The following is a 15,561-nucleotide window of genomic DNA, read 5'->3' as shown; positions in this document are numbered from 1 at the left end:
TTGATTCCAATTACTTTTGAGGTACTATGAGCACTGTTTTTGCCATCCAGCTGGTCCTATTGTAAGAGGATAGTGATGACCACAGCAGTGGTTTTTATACTTTTCCTTGTTAAATAAGATCCGGTTCAGGTGATCACCGAATCAGTACCTCACTAAGTAGAATGAGGTGTGCCTGTGTTGGAATTCAACAGACACTGGATGGAATGGCTGCCATACATGTAGAGATGTTGATTTAATTTTTTTTTGGAGTGGTCTCTTATTTTTTTCCAGAGCTGTATATATTTTTCAAGTTTATTTCAAGCCATCCTCTGACATAACAAGAATGCATTATTTAAGTGCATAAAGGGCACAGAGCAGTTTAAGAGAAGTGTGGACCCATTGAGGCATAGCCAGAGATGCCAACTTTTGGAAATCAGAATTAGGGAGGATTTGCAACCAACACCAAATAATGTGCGATAAGCGCACATCTCGAGCGCGGAGCGCTCGACCCTTGCGGCGGGATCCAGGGCCCGCCTTAGGGCCCTGGAAGCTCTGGGGTTCTAAACGCTCTCTAGTGCCCTCTGAGCCCTATTTTGGAGCATTTAACATGTTAAGAATTCCCACTTTTTGAACAAAAAAAGGGGAAAATTGTGCACTTTTTAATGTTACATGTATGTTAATATTAGTAAGTTAGGGGACAATCAAAGATTAACAAAAAGCACAAAAGAAGCAATATTTTTCTTACCTTACTGGCTGGTACTACTGCTGCTTGCTTTTTCCATGGCAGCTTTGCTGAGTGACAGCTGTGTGGCTCTTTTAGCCCTTCTGATTATGTCTTTGCTGTATTCTCTCTGGTAGCAAGGGGTGCTATGAGCTAGTTTTTCAATTAAGAGAGCTTCCAGGGTTTTGACACTCAAATTGGGACGAAATTCAGTATGATTCTTCCGTACAAGACTGAGTACCCGCTCACATGATGCGTTTGAATGAGGAATGACCAAGATTCCCTTCATCACTTTGCTCAAATTAGGATACTTCTTGGCACCAGTGCAGGGATCTGTGAGCTGTGAAATCCGATGCCACTGCTCATCCACTCTCACTGTCTCAGTAGCAATTGTAGCTATGGAGGCGTCTGCCTGGTAGTGAGCGAATTCACTCTCAAGACTGTCTATGTCACTATCACCGCCACTGAACAGACAGGGGAATTTCTTGATGAAAAACTCCACACAGTCAAACCCCACTTCTTGGTGTAGCTTAACATCCAGCACCTGAGCATGCTTGGCTAATTCATCATCTAGCGGCCAGGTTTTGAAGATGTAATTGCAGGCTTTCACATAATATGAGCGAACTGCACTGAAGAAACCTTGGATGTCTGACTCACTCAGAGTGAAGGTGGATTTCTTGAGACTCCTTTGTTCCCTTATATACAGTTTGGCATCGTTCCCAATCATGAGGTCCTCATCATTCTTCTGATGATTTCTGTCAGAGAAGGGTACATTTACCAGAGCAACCGATGAGACCGATGGTTTCAAAAACCGTACGAAGATATCTTTCAGAAGACCATTCAATTCTCCGTGCAGGAGATGAATACAGGGTTCGTCTCTTTGGTGCAGAAGATTCCCCTTCTCAAAAAGCTTGTTAGCATATCGAAGGAAGAAACAATAGAGTTTTGTTTGTGGAGACAAGAACATCCTGTTGACACGTTTTTCTCTAGATTCCTGCACAGTGTTTGAGGAAGATGCGCTTTTAGTTGTAGAACTCGTAGTACACTTAGCCGCAGGGCGATCACACTTGCGTTTACTGCCAGCAGAAGAGGTCAGACTCGTAGTACCAGATCCAATTTTACGTTTGAGGAGAGAGCTTGAGGTAGGTGCAGCCAAGGAAGAAGACCTCTGATTCGAAGGTTTTGCTGAGCTTCTATCAAGTGATTTGGCAAAAGCAGAACTTAACTTGGGTCCTTCTTTGCCTGTAGATGGGACTATCACAGTCTTTCTCGACTCTGAAGGGATCTGCTTTGTAGATGAACGTGATGAAGGGCCGGTGATGCTACCTGCTCTCAGCATTGGTTTTGGTGCTGTCCCTGCTGTCTTCTTCGCAGCAGATACTGCAGTGGTAGTGGTGAATGCTGCTCCACTAGTGCTTGATCCTGCAGTGCCAGTACTGGCAGTAGATACAGTGCCGTCCTTCTTGCTCGTTGTTAGAGTCTTGGCTACAGTTGGTTGCATTTTTCTTCGTACTTATTCTTTGAAGAAGAGGCGAAGTGGCTCCCACTGTTCAATCAGCCTGTCCAGGCACTGACCAAGGGACAGCCACCTTGTTGCGACATGCTTCAGAATCTTGTGTGTCGGGGCATCACAGAGTTCTTGCAGTGCTTTCACTCCTTTGACGCGTTTACTACTTTTGTCCAAGTAGTAGTAAATATCGATGAGAAAGTCATCTAATTCAATGGGTAAGGCCTGAGCCGCCTTCTTGGCCGTATTGTGCATCATATGGCAAGGGCATCCCATGATGTAGCACTCTGGATTTTGTTTGTGGATATAAGCAGCGACTCCTTTGTGCTTGCCCACCATGACAGAGGCATTATCAGCACAAAAGGAAACACAATTTCCCCACGGAATTTTCCTGTCACTGAACTCATGATCAAGCAGTTTGAAAATGTTTTCTCCAGTGGAATCTTGTTTGCACGCAGGCAAACTTAGCAAACCTTGCTTCACAATCCCAGCACTGTTGTCATAGTACGAAATCAGGACAGGATATAGCTGGGCCTCACCACTGTCATTGCTACCGTCTGTAGCTAGGCTAAATTGAGCTAGTCTAGCAATATCGGCAATAGATGAAGCAGTAACATTTGACAACTCACCAATTATTGCTGAAGTTTTTGTTCTTGCACATCCATACTTTGAAGCAACTTTTGAATCTGGAAACATCTTTTGAAATAGAGGTCCAGCATGATCTGAGACTGATATGGGCAAGTTATGTTCCACAATAAATCCACTAAAGAGAAGTTCCGCTCGGGTAACATCCTCTTCCTCGCTTGTCCCTTGTTTGGTGAAATAATTCAGAAGTGTACCGGTACTCGTGCTCGAAGATCTCTCCTTTGCAATGTCTGTGTGCCGTTTGCTTCCAACGTGCTTCCGAATATCATCGCGACTTCCGTGCTCAACTGAAATATCAACGCTGCATACAGTACAATACGCATGATGAATTCCTCTTTCAGACTTTCGAATACACGGGTATTGGAGACTGTATTCGGTCTTGTACTTCTGAGACCATTTCTTGGTCTTCGTAAGCTTCTTTTCTGCCATTTCGTAATCAACATCGAGGGCTTGAAGCATCGGTAACTTTGAAGTCGATGTTCCACAGCTGCAGCGCGACTCGTAGAACTCTAGCGGCTGTTAAACACCGCACGGTGGTCGCGACCGCCGGGCTGGTACGGGGCCCAGCTGCATGCAGTGAGCGTATCGCATGCATATACACTGTGCATACATACCGCATGCACTGTATTGCACACATACCGCATGCACTAAATCTCGGTGCATGATCGCATAAGCGAGATCCAGACCCAATGTTTCGCTGCTCCTCATTTGAATTTGCAATTTTTTACGTACAATTTGGTAGCAGCGAACGTTATGGAGTTACCACATGCTATACGTAGCAGACGATGCTTTTCATTCAATTCTCATACTAGTACATTCTGATTAGTGAACAGTGCAAAAATATCAAAATTTCGGGAGGATAAGGATAGTGATCATAAGGGCGGGAGTTTGGGTGAATTTTCGGAAGCCTCCCGATGAAATCGGGAGGGTTGGCATCTGTGCATAGCACAGGGAGATTGTTTTGTGATGAAAATGAGATGGCAAGTTTATTAAATAATTATTTTGCTTCAACTGTTATACAAGAACAGTCAGGTGAATTTCCAGTAGGTGAGACTAATTATCTCGGATGTGAGCAAGGGGTTTTAGAGGAGATCCAAGTTGGAGTGGAGGAAATGAAGAAACATCTCGGATAACTCAGGGATGATAAAGTTTCAGGGCCAGATAATATGCATCCAACGGTATTGAGGGATGTGGCAGAGTAGATAAGCATGGTATTAGCAGATATCTTTAACAGCTCATTGGAGCCAGGACAGGTACCAGAAGATTGCAGAGCAGTAAATGTAAGACCATTAATTAAGGAAAGTTCCAGAGAAAAATTGTAGAACTATAGACCTGCCATTACTTGAAAACTTCAGTTGTAGGGAAGATGTTGGAGATATTATTTATTTATCAGATGAAGAACCGTTTCAATAAGTTCAATCTAATTAAAGGTACTGAAGTCAGCATGGATATACTAAAGGGAGATCATGTTTAACAAATTTATTGGAGTTCTATGAAACAGTTTCTGACTGGTTGGATGAGGGAAGTTGCAATGGCTGTCACATATCTTGAATTTCAAAAAGCTTTTGATAACGTACCACATATGAGGTTGTTAGCTAAGGTGAGGGCTTGTGGAGTGGTTGGAAGAGTAGTTAACTTGATTGGAAACTGGATTAGTGATAGGAAGCAAAGAGTGGCTGTGAGTGGGAGGATATCGGGCTGGTTAGATGTATGCAATGGGGTTCCGCAGGGCTCAGTTCTAGGACCGTTTGTATTCATAATATACATCAATAATTTGGATCGTGGGATTAAGAGTTGGTTTTCCCAACTTGTAGATGATACTAAGTTTGGAGGTAGACAACAACTGTGGGGGGGAGGGGGGTAGTGATCAGAATCGGGAAGATCTCGTTACCTTAATAGATTGACTGGTGGCCATTTTATTTGTAAAAACTTGATGTTGAACACCTCCTCAAGCATTTCTGGGACATGCATTTACCGATGTTGATCAAACTTGGCACACAGATAAGGAATGATGGCTTACATACGCTCATCATTTTTTTGAGATCAGATACAAGATGGACTACTAGCGGCCATTTTGTTACTTAAATGTGTCCCCAACCATTTCTTAGATATGCATGGTCCAAATTTGTTCAAACTTGACACAAGCACAACAAACGATGGCATACACATGCATCTCACTTTATTTGTGATCTGATCAAAGATGGCCAACTGGTAGACTGGCAGCCATTTTAGTTGTAAATAAATATGGGCTCGCCCTTTTAACTCCATACAGAAAAATTACTAAAACAACGGGGGCTATCACATTTTATGTCTTTTTGTCCTTGTTCACCAAGGGAATCAAATCAGATCGTATTCTCAGTGTTACAAAATTCCACACATGATCTGCTGTAAGATATTTCCTTTTGGAATTGCAATGTAATTAGCTACAGGAGGAGGCCATCCTACCTGTACCACTAACTCAACTGCAGAGTGTGTGAATGGTACAATTAACCCCAGGTAATACATTTAACAATGGTACAGGCACACAGTGGCTTACTTGTTCAAAAAATAAAGTGTTATCTTTCATGTGCAAGTGTGGAAGGGTGTGTGCACATTCTCCAAGATACATGGCACGACAACAGAATGACCATTTTTTGTTAGTTGAATCAGAAGACAGCAATCAAAGCCAAAGTGCACCGCTCAACAGTGAACTCAAAATGCATTTTACTCTGAGCTTTTCATGGTGTAAAAATGTGTGTTAAAAAAGGAAGCTATATTTCAACATTGAATTATTTGACTTCTGTTTACTACTGGACCAATTACGTAGGATTCAGAAAAGTAAAATACATTCCTCTGTGGACATACAATTTAGCACATAAAAACAACTTCAGAATCAAACATCGATTTGACAGCTCAAAGGTGAACACTACAACTACCACCGATTCAACCGTGTCAGGACAATTAAATAAACTGGAACCAGCAGCTGAGTGTTCAGTATGCATATTGCAGAATTTCAAAATGTAGATTGCAAAACAAACCTCATAAACATACAATATGCTTCATCTTACTTGTCAGGATAACTCAGAGGGAGTATGCTTGTCTGTGAGCTGTCTGATCCTGGATTCAATTTCCTGCAGAATCAGATCCAACTAAGGCTGCCATCTGGTAGGGTGCCAGCAGGGGCAATCGTATCATGAATCAAACCGTCCCTTGAAGATTGCTGGCTAGCCCATCTGCATTATGTGTCAAAAATACAAGGACCTATTTTGTGTAGGTGCAAGAAAACCTCTTTAGGCAACCCATCTTGGAGAAAACAAGAATGACCGCACTGTGGTCACAACCAGCAAAACAAAATATATATATATATATATATTTTCGCCTCCTCTGTCCATTCAACTCCCTCATCCTTGCTCATGTCCCACGTGTCTATGTGGTGAAAGCTGGGTCTGAGAATCAAAAAAATCATTACCCACGGCTTAGATTACATTCTCTAATCTGTCCCATTAACCTTGTGCCGTGTCTGTCCCGTGTTCCTGTGTGAATGAACAAGATTACATAGATAAGATTCATAGTGATTCCGAACAGGGGCTTTACCTATATATCGGAAACCTTATTTTTTGTTGTGTGTGTGTGTGTGTGTGTGTGTGTGTGTGTGTGTGTGTGTGTGTGTGTGTGTGTGTGTGTGCGTGTGTGTGCGTGTCCCTCTCTTCCACCCTCCAACTCACTGTGTGGCAATAAAACTTTTGTTCATAAAAACCTGTATGTGGTCGTTCGAGGTATGGGACTTCACCATTATGCGCAAGTGAATTGGCTTTAAAAATCCCACAATGGGCTGATTGGGAAACACACATTTAAAGCACTCTTAAAAGAGTTGATTCATCACAGTTATATCAGAATGTTTATAGCAGGATGAGCCGATTCATCACAGGGTCACGGATTGTTTAACCCCCATATGGGGCCGTTCAAAAATTACATAAGGCTATTTTGTTAGGGAGGCACGTATGGGCTTGATTAAACCTTAAAGGTCCCCTGACATGAAAAATAAAGTTGTTATTTATATATTAACTTGACCTTCCTAGTGAAGAAATCACCCATGTTTTTTTTAATCAAAAATGGGATAATTAGACCAATATTTCGAACATTTCTGGAGCCTTTCACAAAGTTCTATGCCCCGCCCCTAAAAAATAAGGACTTCAGCGAATCTCAGCGTGACGTCACATACAGAAACTCGCACAGAGTGGATTGACTTGAGAGTTGAGATGTCGCGCACCTTATAAAGTACGTACAAATGCATTTTGCACATGTTAGTGCAATCTCTGCGATCGTCTTAATTCCAGTGATTGTTTCGCGAAAGTTTTAAATAGTTTTAGCCGTACTTTCGAAAATGCCTGCAAGATGTATCGTAGCAGGATGCAGCAATACAAGCAAAGACGGTGTAAGCCTTCATGTATTCCCGAAAGATGATAATCGTCGGAGAATATGGACATCTAAAGTGAAGTTGACGAGGGGAAACTGGAAAGGCCCCAGCGACACGAGCGTCATTTGCAGCGCCCACTTTGAAGACAGTGACTTTGATCACGGGCTCTATTCATCCCTCTATTCATCCCAACCCCTCATTCCTCACACAAAGAGACAAGAAATTATGCTTCTGAGCTGTGTCTGCACAACAATCACGAGGCAATTATTTATCCCTTTACTACCTTGTCATAGTCGTATACAAATCCAATACATGTATGCACAATAAAGGTCTATACCATGTACACAATACATAAAATTTGACTGTTTAACCTTTCCATTAAAAAAAATTACAGGGACATACAAGTAAAATACTAACCATTAATATTGCATCATTTCAAGGCGCAAGGAGATAATTTAAAAATCAAACAATGTGAAAAACCTGCACCCACATTTTGTAGCTTATTGAATTGTTCGTTGAAACCAGCCTGCTGGGATAGGTACGATTCCACATACGTGTAAGCCAGGTATGGCTGCACTCGACATACATGGGTTTATTCTAAAGTGAAGGTACTGCTTCCATTGGCATGCTATTCATTAACAATTAGCCAAAATGCTGTAATAAAAGAAAAGGGGAAAAAATGTTTGCACAACTATGAAAGACAAATTTATCTGTCCCATTACACGGCCTCATATCCTCGGGACTCTTACGCATTGACTTATACATTGTGTGCATGCTAATACAAGTTACTTGTCAACTCTAGAGTCTAGACTAGTCCGATAAATCCATCATCTGTCCGACGAGTCCGATAAATCTGACGTGCTGTAGCTTTATTTTATTACTCTCTTTTCTTAATTGTTTTCTATTGGTGCTACATGACGACAGTCGGAATAAAATAAATAAAAATGCAACAGAACGTCAGATTTATCGGACTACTCGAGAGAATTGTATCGCAAAGTGTGTTCTGCACACAAGTTTTCATCATATCCAGACAGCGAGATTGCTTCGTTTTATGCGCGGAGAGATACGGCCGATGACATGCGCTGACCTTGCTTGCGATTGATTCGCCGCGGAGCAACATGTCCGCTGCGCTGCGCTGCGCTGTTCACGTCACGTCACTAAAATATTTCTGATATCGAGCAGTATGCAAGTCGAATTTACATTATTGAATTATGAATAGGATTTAGTCTAACCAGTTGTTATTTCCGAGTCTTCCTTCGATGTCCTCCCGATCATCATGAACTCTGGGAATTTCATCGCCATTTTTCTCTGCTTGTCCTGCTTCGGGCTCGAACTGCTAAGGCCGTACTACTTTTCCAACTGCCTGAACTTCACCTCCCGCGACTATGTTATCCGACAATTCTCCATGTGATTCAGACCAAAATCCTTCATTTCTCTCACACTCACTGTCGTTACCAGACAAATGAAAGTCCATGCCATCCATTATTCAAAACCAAATGTTCGATTTTTTTTTTTAAAGCAGAAACGAACGAAGCAATTGAGTCGACCAATCAAATGTGGAAACACACAGGAAGCCAATACAATCACGTAGACCACCAACCCGAGTAACTAACGTCCAGCCTTTGTCATACTGTATGTGACGTCATGTGGGTTACGCCCCTTTCAGGAGAATTTTTAGGGGTGTTCGCGAAGACGTTTGTTTTTTAATTTTACAGAATGAGTATTGTGAAAAAAAAAATTGTCAGATCTGAAATCACGATGAAAAACTCCTCTAGGACATATATAAATGAAATTTAAGTACTTTTGCATGTCAGGAGACCTTTAATAATAATTTTAATTTGACATATAATTAGAGTATTCAGGGTCCCTCATCGTGATTAACACTCGACCGAAACAAAGCCAATGGAAATCTGACACAACAAAGCCAGACAGTTTATAATCAGCAGAGGCCGACAGATCTAATGTACTAGGCCCAACAGAAAACCAACATGGCGGCCATATCATTTAGTCTGGGTGCCACGGTGGGTGGAGTCAAGCGACAGATGTGGATGTGGTCCGGCAGCTGTCTGACCAATGGGTGTACTTTTCAAAAATCGACCCCAAACAAGAACCCAAACAACAGTAACAATAACAATAATAACAGTAACAACAACACTAACAGCAACACGAAGCTCTTGTCGACCTGTGACATGCCGCAGGTAAAAGTATCCTGCAAGGAGTTAATTTGGCATTCTACACTGCTCGTATTCACTGGTGGACCTGATAGACTTATTGGTGCCTTTCGACAAGAATAGTTCAATATTTGCCAATATGATGGCAAAATTCTAAATCTTTGTTCTGACATATGAGGGGTTTTGCATCGGCGGTGCAGCCATGCATGCAGAAATGATACAATTCCGGCAGTCTGGTGCCGTACATTGGTGAATAAACATGCCGGCAAACATTTTCAATCAATCCATTGAGCAAACATCAAATTAAATAATCATTTGTATTGGCTTAAATGAATAGTCAAATGTATTGACCTTAAGACTCGGTGCTGTAATGGTTAGAGCATCCGCTACGAGTCTGAGAGGTCGGTGGTTCAAACCCCAGTCGTGTCACACCAAAGATTTATAAAAAATGGTCTGTGCTGCTTCCATGCTTGACATTTAGCATTTAAAAGGATAGAAGCAAGGACAATCCCCATAGGTTTGCATTAATAGAGAGGAGGAATTTTTTCCAAAGGAAATTCCCCCTTCGAGTGCAGTGAGAAAGCCAGCGCCATTGTTGTGCCATCGCTGATATCCAGAGTGCCCCGGGAAGTGGCGGCTCTTCCCCCCAAGCGCAGTAGCTGTGTTTGTCTCATCGAACAGTCCTGTGTTGTGTCTCGCATATGTGTCTGTATGTTCATGTGTGTGAGATGTTTGTGTGGCAGCTCCACTATGAGCCTTAGATCTTGTTATAAAAAAGAAGACAAAAGCAAAATGCGTGTTTCAAACAGAAGAGTCTCCACGTTTAACGACGACAGATCACAGTATCCGATAATGGCAGCTTGCAAAAGCCATGAAATGTTCCCTTCGATTCCTAAGCTTTTGAATCGCAGTTCAAGCAATTTCTCCGGGTTCCAAAAAAAACAACGGATGTGCACACCTTCTGAACTGAGAACAGCGGGTGGTACAAATGATTGTTCATAAGGAGTGGTGAGGTGATGGCCGAGGCGGCACACGAGTGTAGGTACCTTTAGTTTTAAAAGCGAAGTTGCAGATGGTGCACTGGAATGGACGCAGGTCCGTGTGTGAGCGGATGTGCTTGCGGAGCATACTGGGCTTTTTGCAGCGAATCCCGCACTCCTCACACACATACTTGCCCCGACCTCGGCCTCTGACATACACGTACTCCTCGTTGGACTTGTACCTGTCCAACACGACATAGTACCTCCTCTCGATATACAACGTGAGAAAATGACGGTGGTGCAATCAAACAACCAGAAAATATCCTTTTTCTAACAAGAAAGACAGACATTTAAAAATTCCACACGTTAACTTGCAATCAAATTCAACACACAACTCAATGTACCTGCAACTTGTTCCAAACAAGTAGAAGCTACACTTGATGGTCAGCCTTAGAACCCATTGCCTCATTAGTAGCTGCCATTAAACTCGTACGCACTAACTAATGGAAAGTAATTTTAAGACAATCAACAGATTCGACTACGGTTCCGACTTGTTAAAATGCACCTGGCTAATTGCTCTATTACAGATAAAACAATCCTCAGGGTGTGGATACGAGGAGTCACAGCATTGTGTGACAAATAGATGTGGGTGATTTGTTGTGAGGTCAGCGTGCTTACTTTGATTGCAGAGTTCTAGCCTGTGCTTCCTGACTAAGGAAGTGCTGATTATCTGTCTTGACACTGCTTGTGTTGTATACACATCGGTTGTCCTACTGTTCTACATGCCATTATGTGCCCGGTACCCTCTGTCACTCACAACAACCATTCGGAAACTGCTCGCTCTCGCTTACCGCACGATCTTCGCTGGAACCGAGGTTCAAGTACGAATGAAAATTGGCCAAAAATCATGAACAAAATGAACGAGTGAATGAATCGAAGTCGAATTTCAAAAGGGATGACGAGATCGATTTTTGTCAAGGCTAATGTCGGTCTGCATCCCCTGATGATCGGCTAAGTTGACAAAGCATGGGAAGGAAACCAAAGCAGACATTTCGAATGTGAGCCCTTCATTTGGCTAACCTTGCTCTGATGAAGGGTTACAGCTTCAATTTGCTTCCCACGGTGGCAACTTCAGGTTGATAAAACCAATCGTTAAAGTTTCAAAAATGGAGACATTACCTCCAATCATAATGGAAATTTAAACTTCACATCTGCACTCACAGGAATATTATTCTCGACTTATATAAGAGCCAAATATTTGTTCATCAGTGTTCTGTTACAAGAACAATGGTCAGAGAGAATGCTTCTCCATTTATGAATCAGTATATGATTTATTGCACAATCTTCAGCTGCTGCCTTCCTCTCCTTCTCACTTCCCTCCGACCCTCACATTTTATTGGCGCAAGAAAGCAGGCCCAAATAAATGTATGAATGTTGGTAGTGGTGGAACGGTAGATCATTTTGTGGCTTTCCACTGGGGATGTTCAACCACTTGGTCCGTGCAAGCATGGGTGACAATCCTCAAAAAGGCTTTTTATTTTATCTTTTTTTTTTTCCTCAATGACTAAGCCGTTGCCACGTTTGAGGTGCTTTTCAAATGTAGATCTCATTGTAACAGCTGCTTATATTTTTGCCCGGAGCACGAGTCGAATTGCCAAAACAATGTCTCAGTAATGGATGCCGTTTGCTCGGAGGGGCATGTTACCGTTTTGGAAGTATGATATTGCAAGCAGCCACAGGACTCTTTTCATACGCTATACAGGGCAGCTACACAAGACACACCCTGCGCTTTCTGGTCTTGGCTTGAAACAATTTCAGTCGGATCTTCTTGGGATGGTGTCTGTGATAGGTGCAGCATTGTGGAGAACACTGTCGTTCATTAATGACATTATGGCAGCTGCCCAGTGCGTCACTGTCCGGTTGTAAAAGGCTCCACAGTGCAAAAGACTGAGTTGAATGATGGCTGTAAACACCTAGCCAGTCGTTTGTACGGAAGTTAATAATTTGGAATAACGTGTTAAGTAAACCTTGGTAAATGAATAGACTAAGTTAACAGGAAGTATGTCGCTCATTTGGCAGCGCAGTCATCTCTATTGTTGACACACATATCGTCATTGAAACTTTCAGTATGTCTTCACATTGCTCAGAATACAGTCCAAACCAACGAGTGAGCTCAAAACATGCCTTGCACATATAAATGCCGAGCACATGTGTTTTAATAAAATGTTGTCATACTTGCACCATATTGTCTACAGAAGTTAAAATCTATACACAAAACAATGTCACAAGGGCACCGGATTGTTACATGGTGATGAGATTGTTAACACTCCTCAAGTTGAATAGATGTCCTGTTTCAAAGGCATTTAATCGAGTTTAAAGAAATAAGCAGTCAAAAAATGTTCCAAAATAAATCCGAACTCCTGTTATTTCCCTTTCCCTCCACCCTCCTGCCTCCCCCACAACCCCCCCAACCATTTCTGCCCTGGTCTCTCTCTCCTCCCCCCCCCCCTCCCCTCCTCTTGCTTTCTCTCCCACACGCCAAAAGGGCAATTTCAAGTTGCTTTTCCCCAAAAATGTGCACAACGTGCTTCATGGAAACTTCTTGGCCGCCATGGAAGGAGCTCGGAAGGCTCGCAGCTTGAATGACTTTTCAAACAAGAGTGTGTGTCATAAAATGTATTGTGTGGCACAATGCCAGCCAGACAGAATACTGTTGTTTGAACTAGGACAACAAAAATGCACGGCTTGATCACCACCCTTAACCTCATTTGTTAATCCCCGTTCGCCCAGTCCTGAAGTGATGACCGCCGGACCATGGAAAAAGTATGGATTCCACTGGGATGCCGCACCAGCCAGGAATATTGCATCACACTCTCCCATCTGTCCTTGAGGCACAAATCCCCATTTCTCTCTCCTTCACACATTGTAAGCACTTTGTTCAGATGCTCACCCGCCTTCAAAAATCTTGATGCGACTTGGCTGCAAAGTTTTCCCTGTCGCCTCACTGGCGGTGGTAGTCGCGGCTGAGCTAACGACGTCGGAAGCCCATTCTTTGCTATCGCCACCATGGAGCACCTCCGCAGAATATGCCGGTGCAGCCTCCGAAACGGAGCTGTGCACATTATGCTGAAAACAACACAACATGCACATATATGATCTTCAGCAAGTCCAACACGTGAATCTCCTTACATCTTGTAGCTATTCTACATAAACCATTATTTCAGCAATTTGTTTCCCTTCAGTAAATATCTGTAGCACCTGCGATTGTGAGATATTAAAAAAAACTGAAGGAGTTAAAACAAAAAGGTGGGAATGCCTAATATGATGTCATCACATCATAAACATCGGGTGAGCCTGTTTGATGTTACCATCTTAACACCGAGCTCATGTTACTGAGATCTCATGCTGAAATCCCATGCTATGTCAATTGGTCCCCTATCACCTATATAATGTCTTTTCAATTCATGCAAAAGTAAGTTGATGTTTCCTTATATCCTCATCCCACAAGTACAAGTTACTCCATAAGGCTTAAATCAATGTTGAAAAAAGAAAGGGAAACAGAATTCAAACCTGCAGACATTAGGTGTGAAGTGCTTGGATCTCAACATCAAGCAAACTGTCAAGACGCAGAACCCAAAAAGCTCTTGAGAGCCTGGTCCCACTTTATTGAATGATTTTAAGATGTAAGTTTGACGTACTTAACCTGTCATGCATTGTTAAAAAAAAAAAAAAGATTTCACCATGAATCTCAACTTAACCAACATCAGGTCAGGTATGTGCTACATATGTTAGCACTGCCTCTGTGCAATGCATCAGCCAGGCTGAACCAGAGCAATTGGAGCAACAGTACTAAAAGCCAGGACGAAATGGAAAGCCTGAATTCCAAAACTCATTTGCGAGAGCAATGTGAGGGGAGAGGCACAGAAACCTTTCCTGTAAATTTGGACGTTTGGCTTTACTCCAAGCTACTACGTAGCTGACCTTCACAGTCCATATCCTGCACATGCCGAGATGCTTCTTCATTGGTGAGGCCTTCGGCACTGGTTGATTAAACTGCAAAGCTCGTGCTGGGTTATAATGTATTTGTTATTTTCAAACTTTGGTTGCTGAATACAAAATAACCTTTACAGTACCTGCCATTACCTTACTGGGGTAAGCCACCATGCTTGAAGAGTCCACAAGATGGAGATGCATATTTATTTTAAAAAGTCATCTCATGCTGCGTTTATGTAGATAATCACTTTTCACTAACTCCACATTCACTTCCAAGAATTTTGATCTGTATTAAGGTTTTGGTATTCACAGGAAAATACGCAACACATGTCAAACGGTGAGATGGCGAGTAATCGAGTTGAGAATCATTGCAAACAGCACCTTCATATCGGGAGTTAGGCCGGACCAAATACTTATTAATGCATTGATCACACAGATATAATCCTTACTACTGTCCCACGATCCCATATGGATGATTTTATCAAAAACATAATAACGTGCAGAAAGGCCCTCTTCACAAAACACATCTTGGTGAACATGAAAGTCTCTTCACTGCAATAAAGAACAGAAATTAATCTGAAATGGTTCAGACATGTTATTACATCTGCCAGCCATGCCAAGTCTATATATTGCAGGGATCAATGTGCGGGAAGAGAAAATCTGGACGACAAACAAAAACCTGGTAGCACAACATTAAAAAGAATGGACTCGGCAATCGTACAGAGACTGCTTTATTGGCTGCTGCAAAAGAGGAAGCAACCCAAATGGAGGGAAGTTGGAGAACCGAAACATCATTGACGGTACCTCGACCATCTCTGTAACAAAGGGACACATGACAATGATCATGATGAGGATGAAGAATGTCCTTGTACTTTATCTAATATTATTTATAGCGAACGTAGTGAGCTTCATACTTAACGCGTGCACATGAGAGAATAGGAAACAACAACAACAACAACACAATACCCTGGCAATTTGGAATCCGTGTGGTTGGCTATGACCCTTTTGCTTCCGGTTCTTTTTTGCTTCCGGTTTTTTTTTTTGTTTCCGGTTTTTGGCATGGGGAATGATGCATACAGGGAGATAAAGGCATCGTCGGAGACATGAAAGACCCAAATATCAGACATGGTGTATATTTCCTCCACTGATTTTAATAAAGATATCTCCCG

At 42.3% G+C, this 15,561-nt stretch overlaps 1 protein-coding gene across 22 annotated transcripts in view; it reads right to left on the bottom strand.

Moving 5' to 3' along the window:
• HIVEP2 (HIVEP zinc finger 2) overlaps positions 1-15,561 on the bottom strand; it is a 321,024-nt gene that overhangs the window by 45,310 nt on the left and 260,153 nt on the right. For 16 of the 22 annotated variants that reach the window (XM_085881728.1, XM_085881727.1, XM_085881724.1 and 13 more), the window contains 2 exons: positions 13,350-13,525; positions 10,466-10,641 (listed from right to left, as the gene is read on the bottom strand). In XM_085881728.1, coding sequence (XP_085737854.1) covers positions 10,466-10,641; positions 13,350-13,525 — 352 coding nt within the window. The remainder of the gene's footprint in view (positions 1-10,465; positions 10,642-13,349; positions 13,526-15,561) is intronic. The other 6 variants (XR_015058307.1, XR_015058309.1, XR_015058308.1 and 3 more) reach the window with 1 other exon arrangement.

The sequence above is a fragment of the Eptatretus burgeri genome, chromosome 5, assembly GCF_056783735.1.
Source record: "Eptatretus burgeri isolate ZD-2024b chromosome 5, Ebu_testis_v1, whole genome shotgun sequence".
Taxonomy (NCBI): Eukaryota; Metazoa; Chordata; class Myxini; order Myxiniformes; family Myxinidae; genus Eptatretus; species Eptatretus burgeri.
The sequence above is the reverse complement of the archived record's forward strand: the minus strand, read 5'-3'. Positions and strand labels throughout refer to the sequence as shown.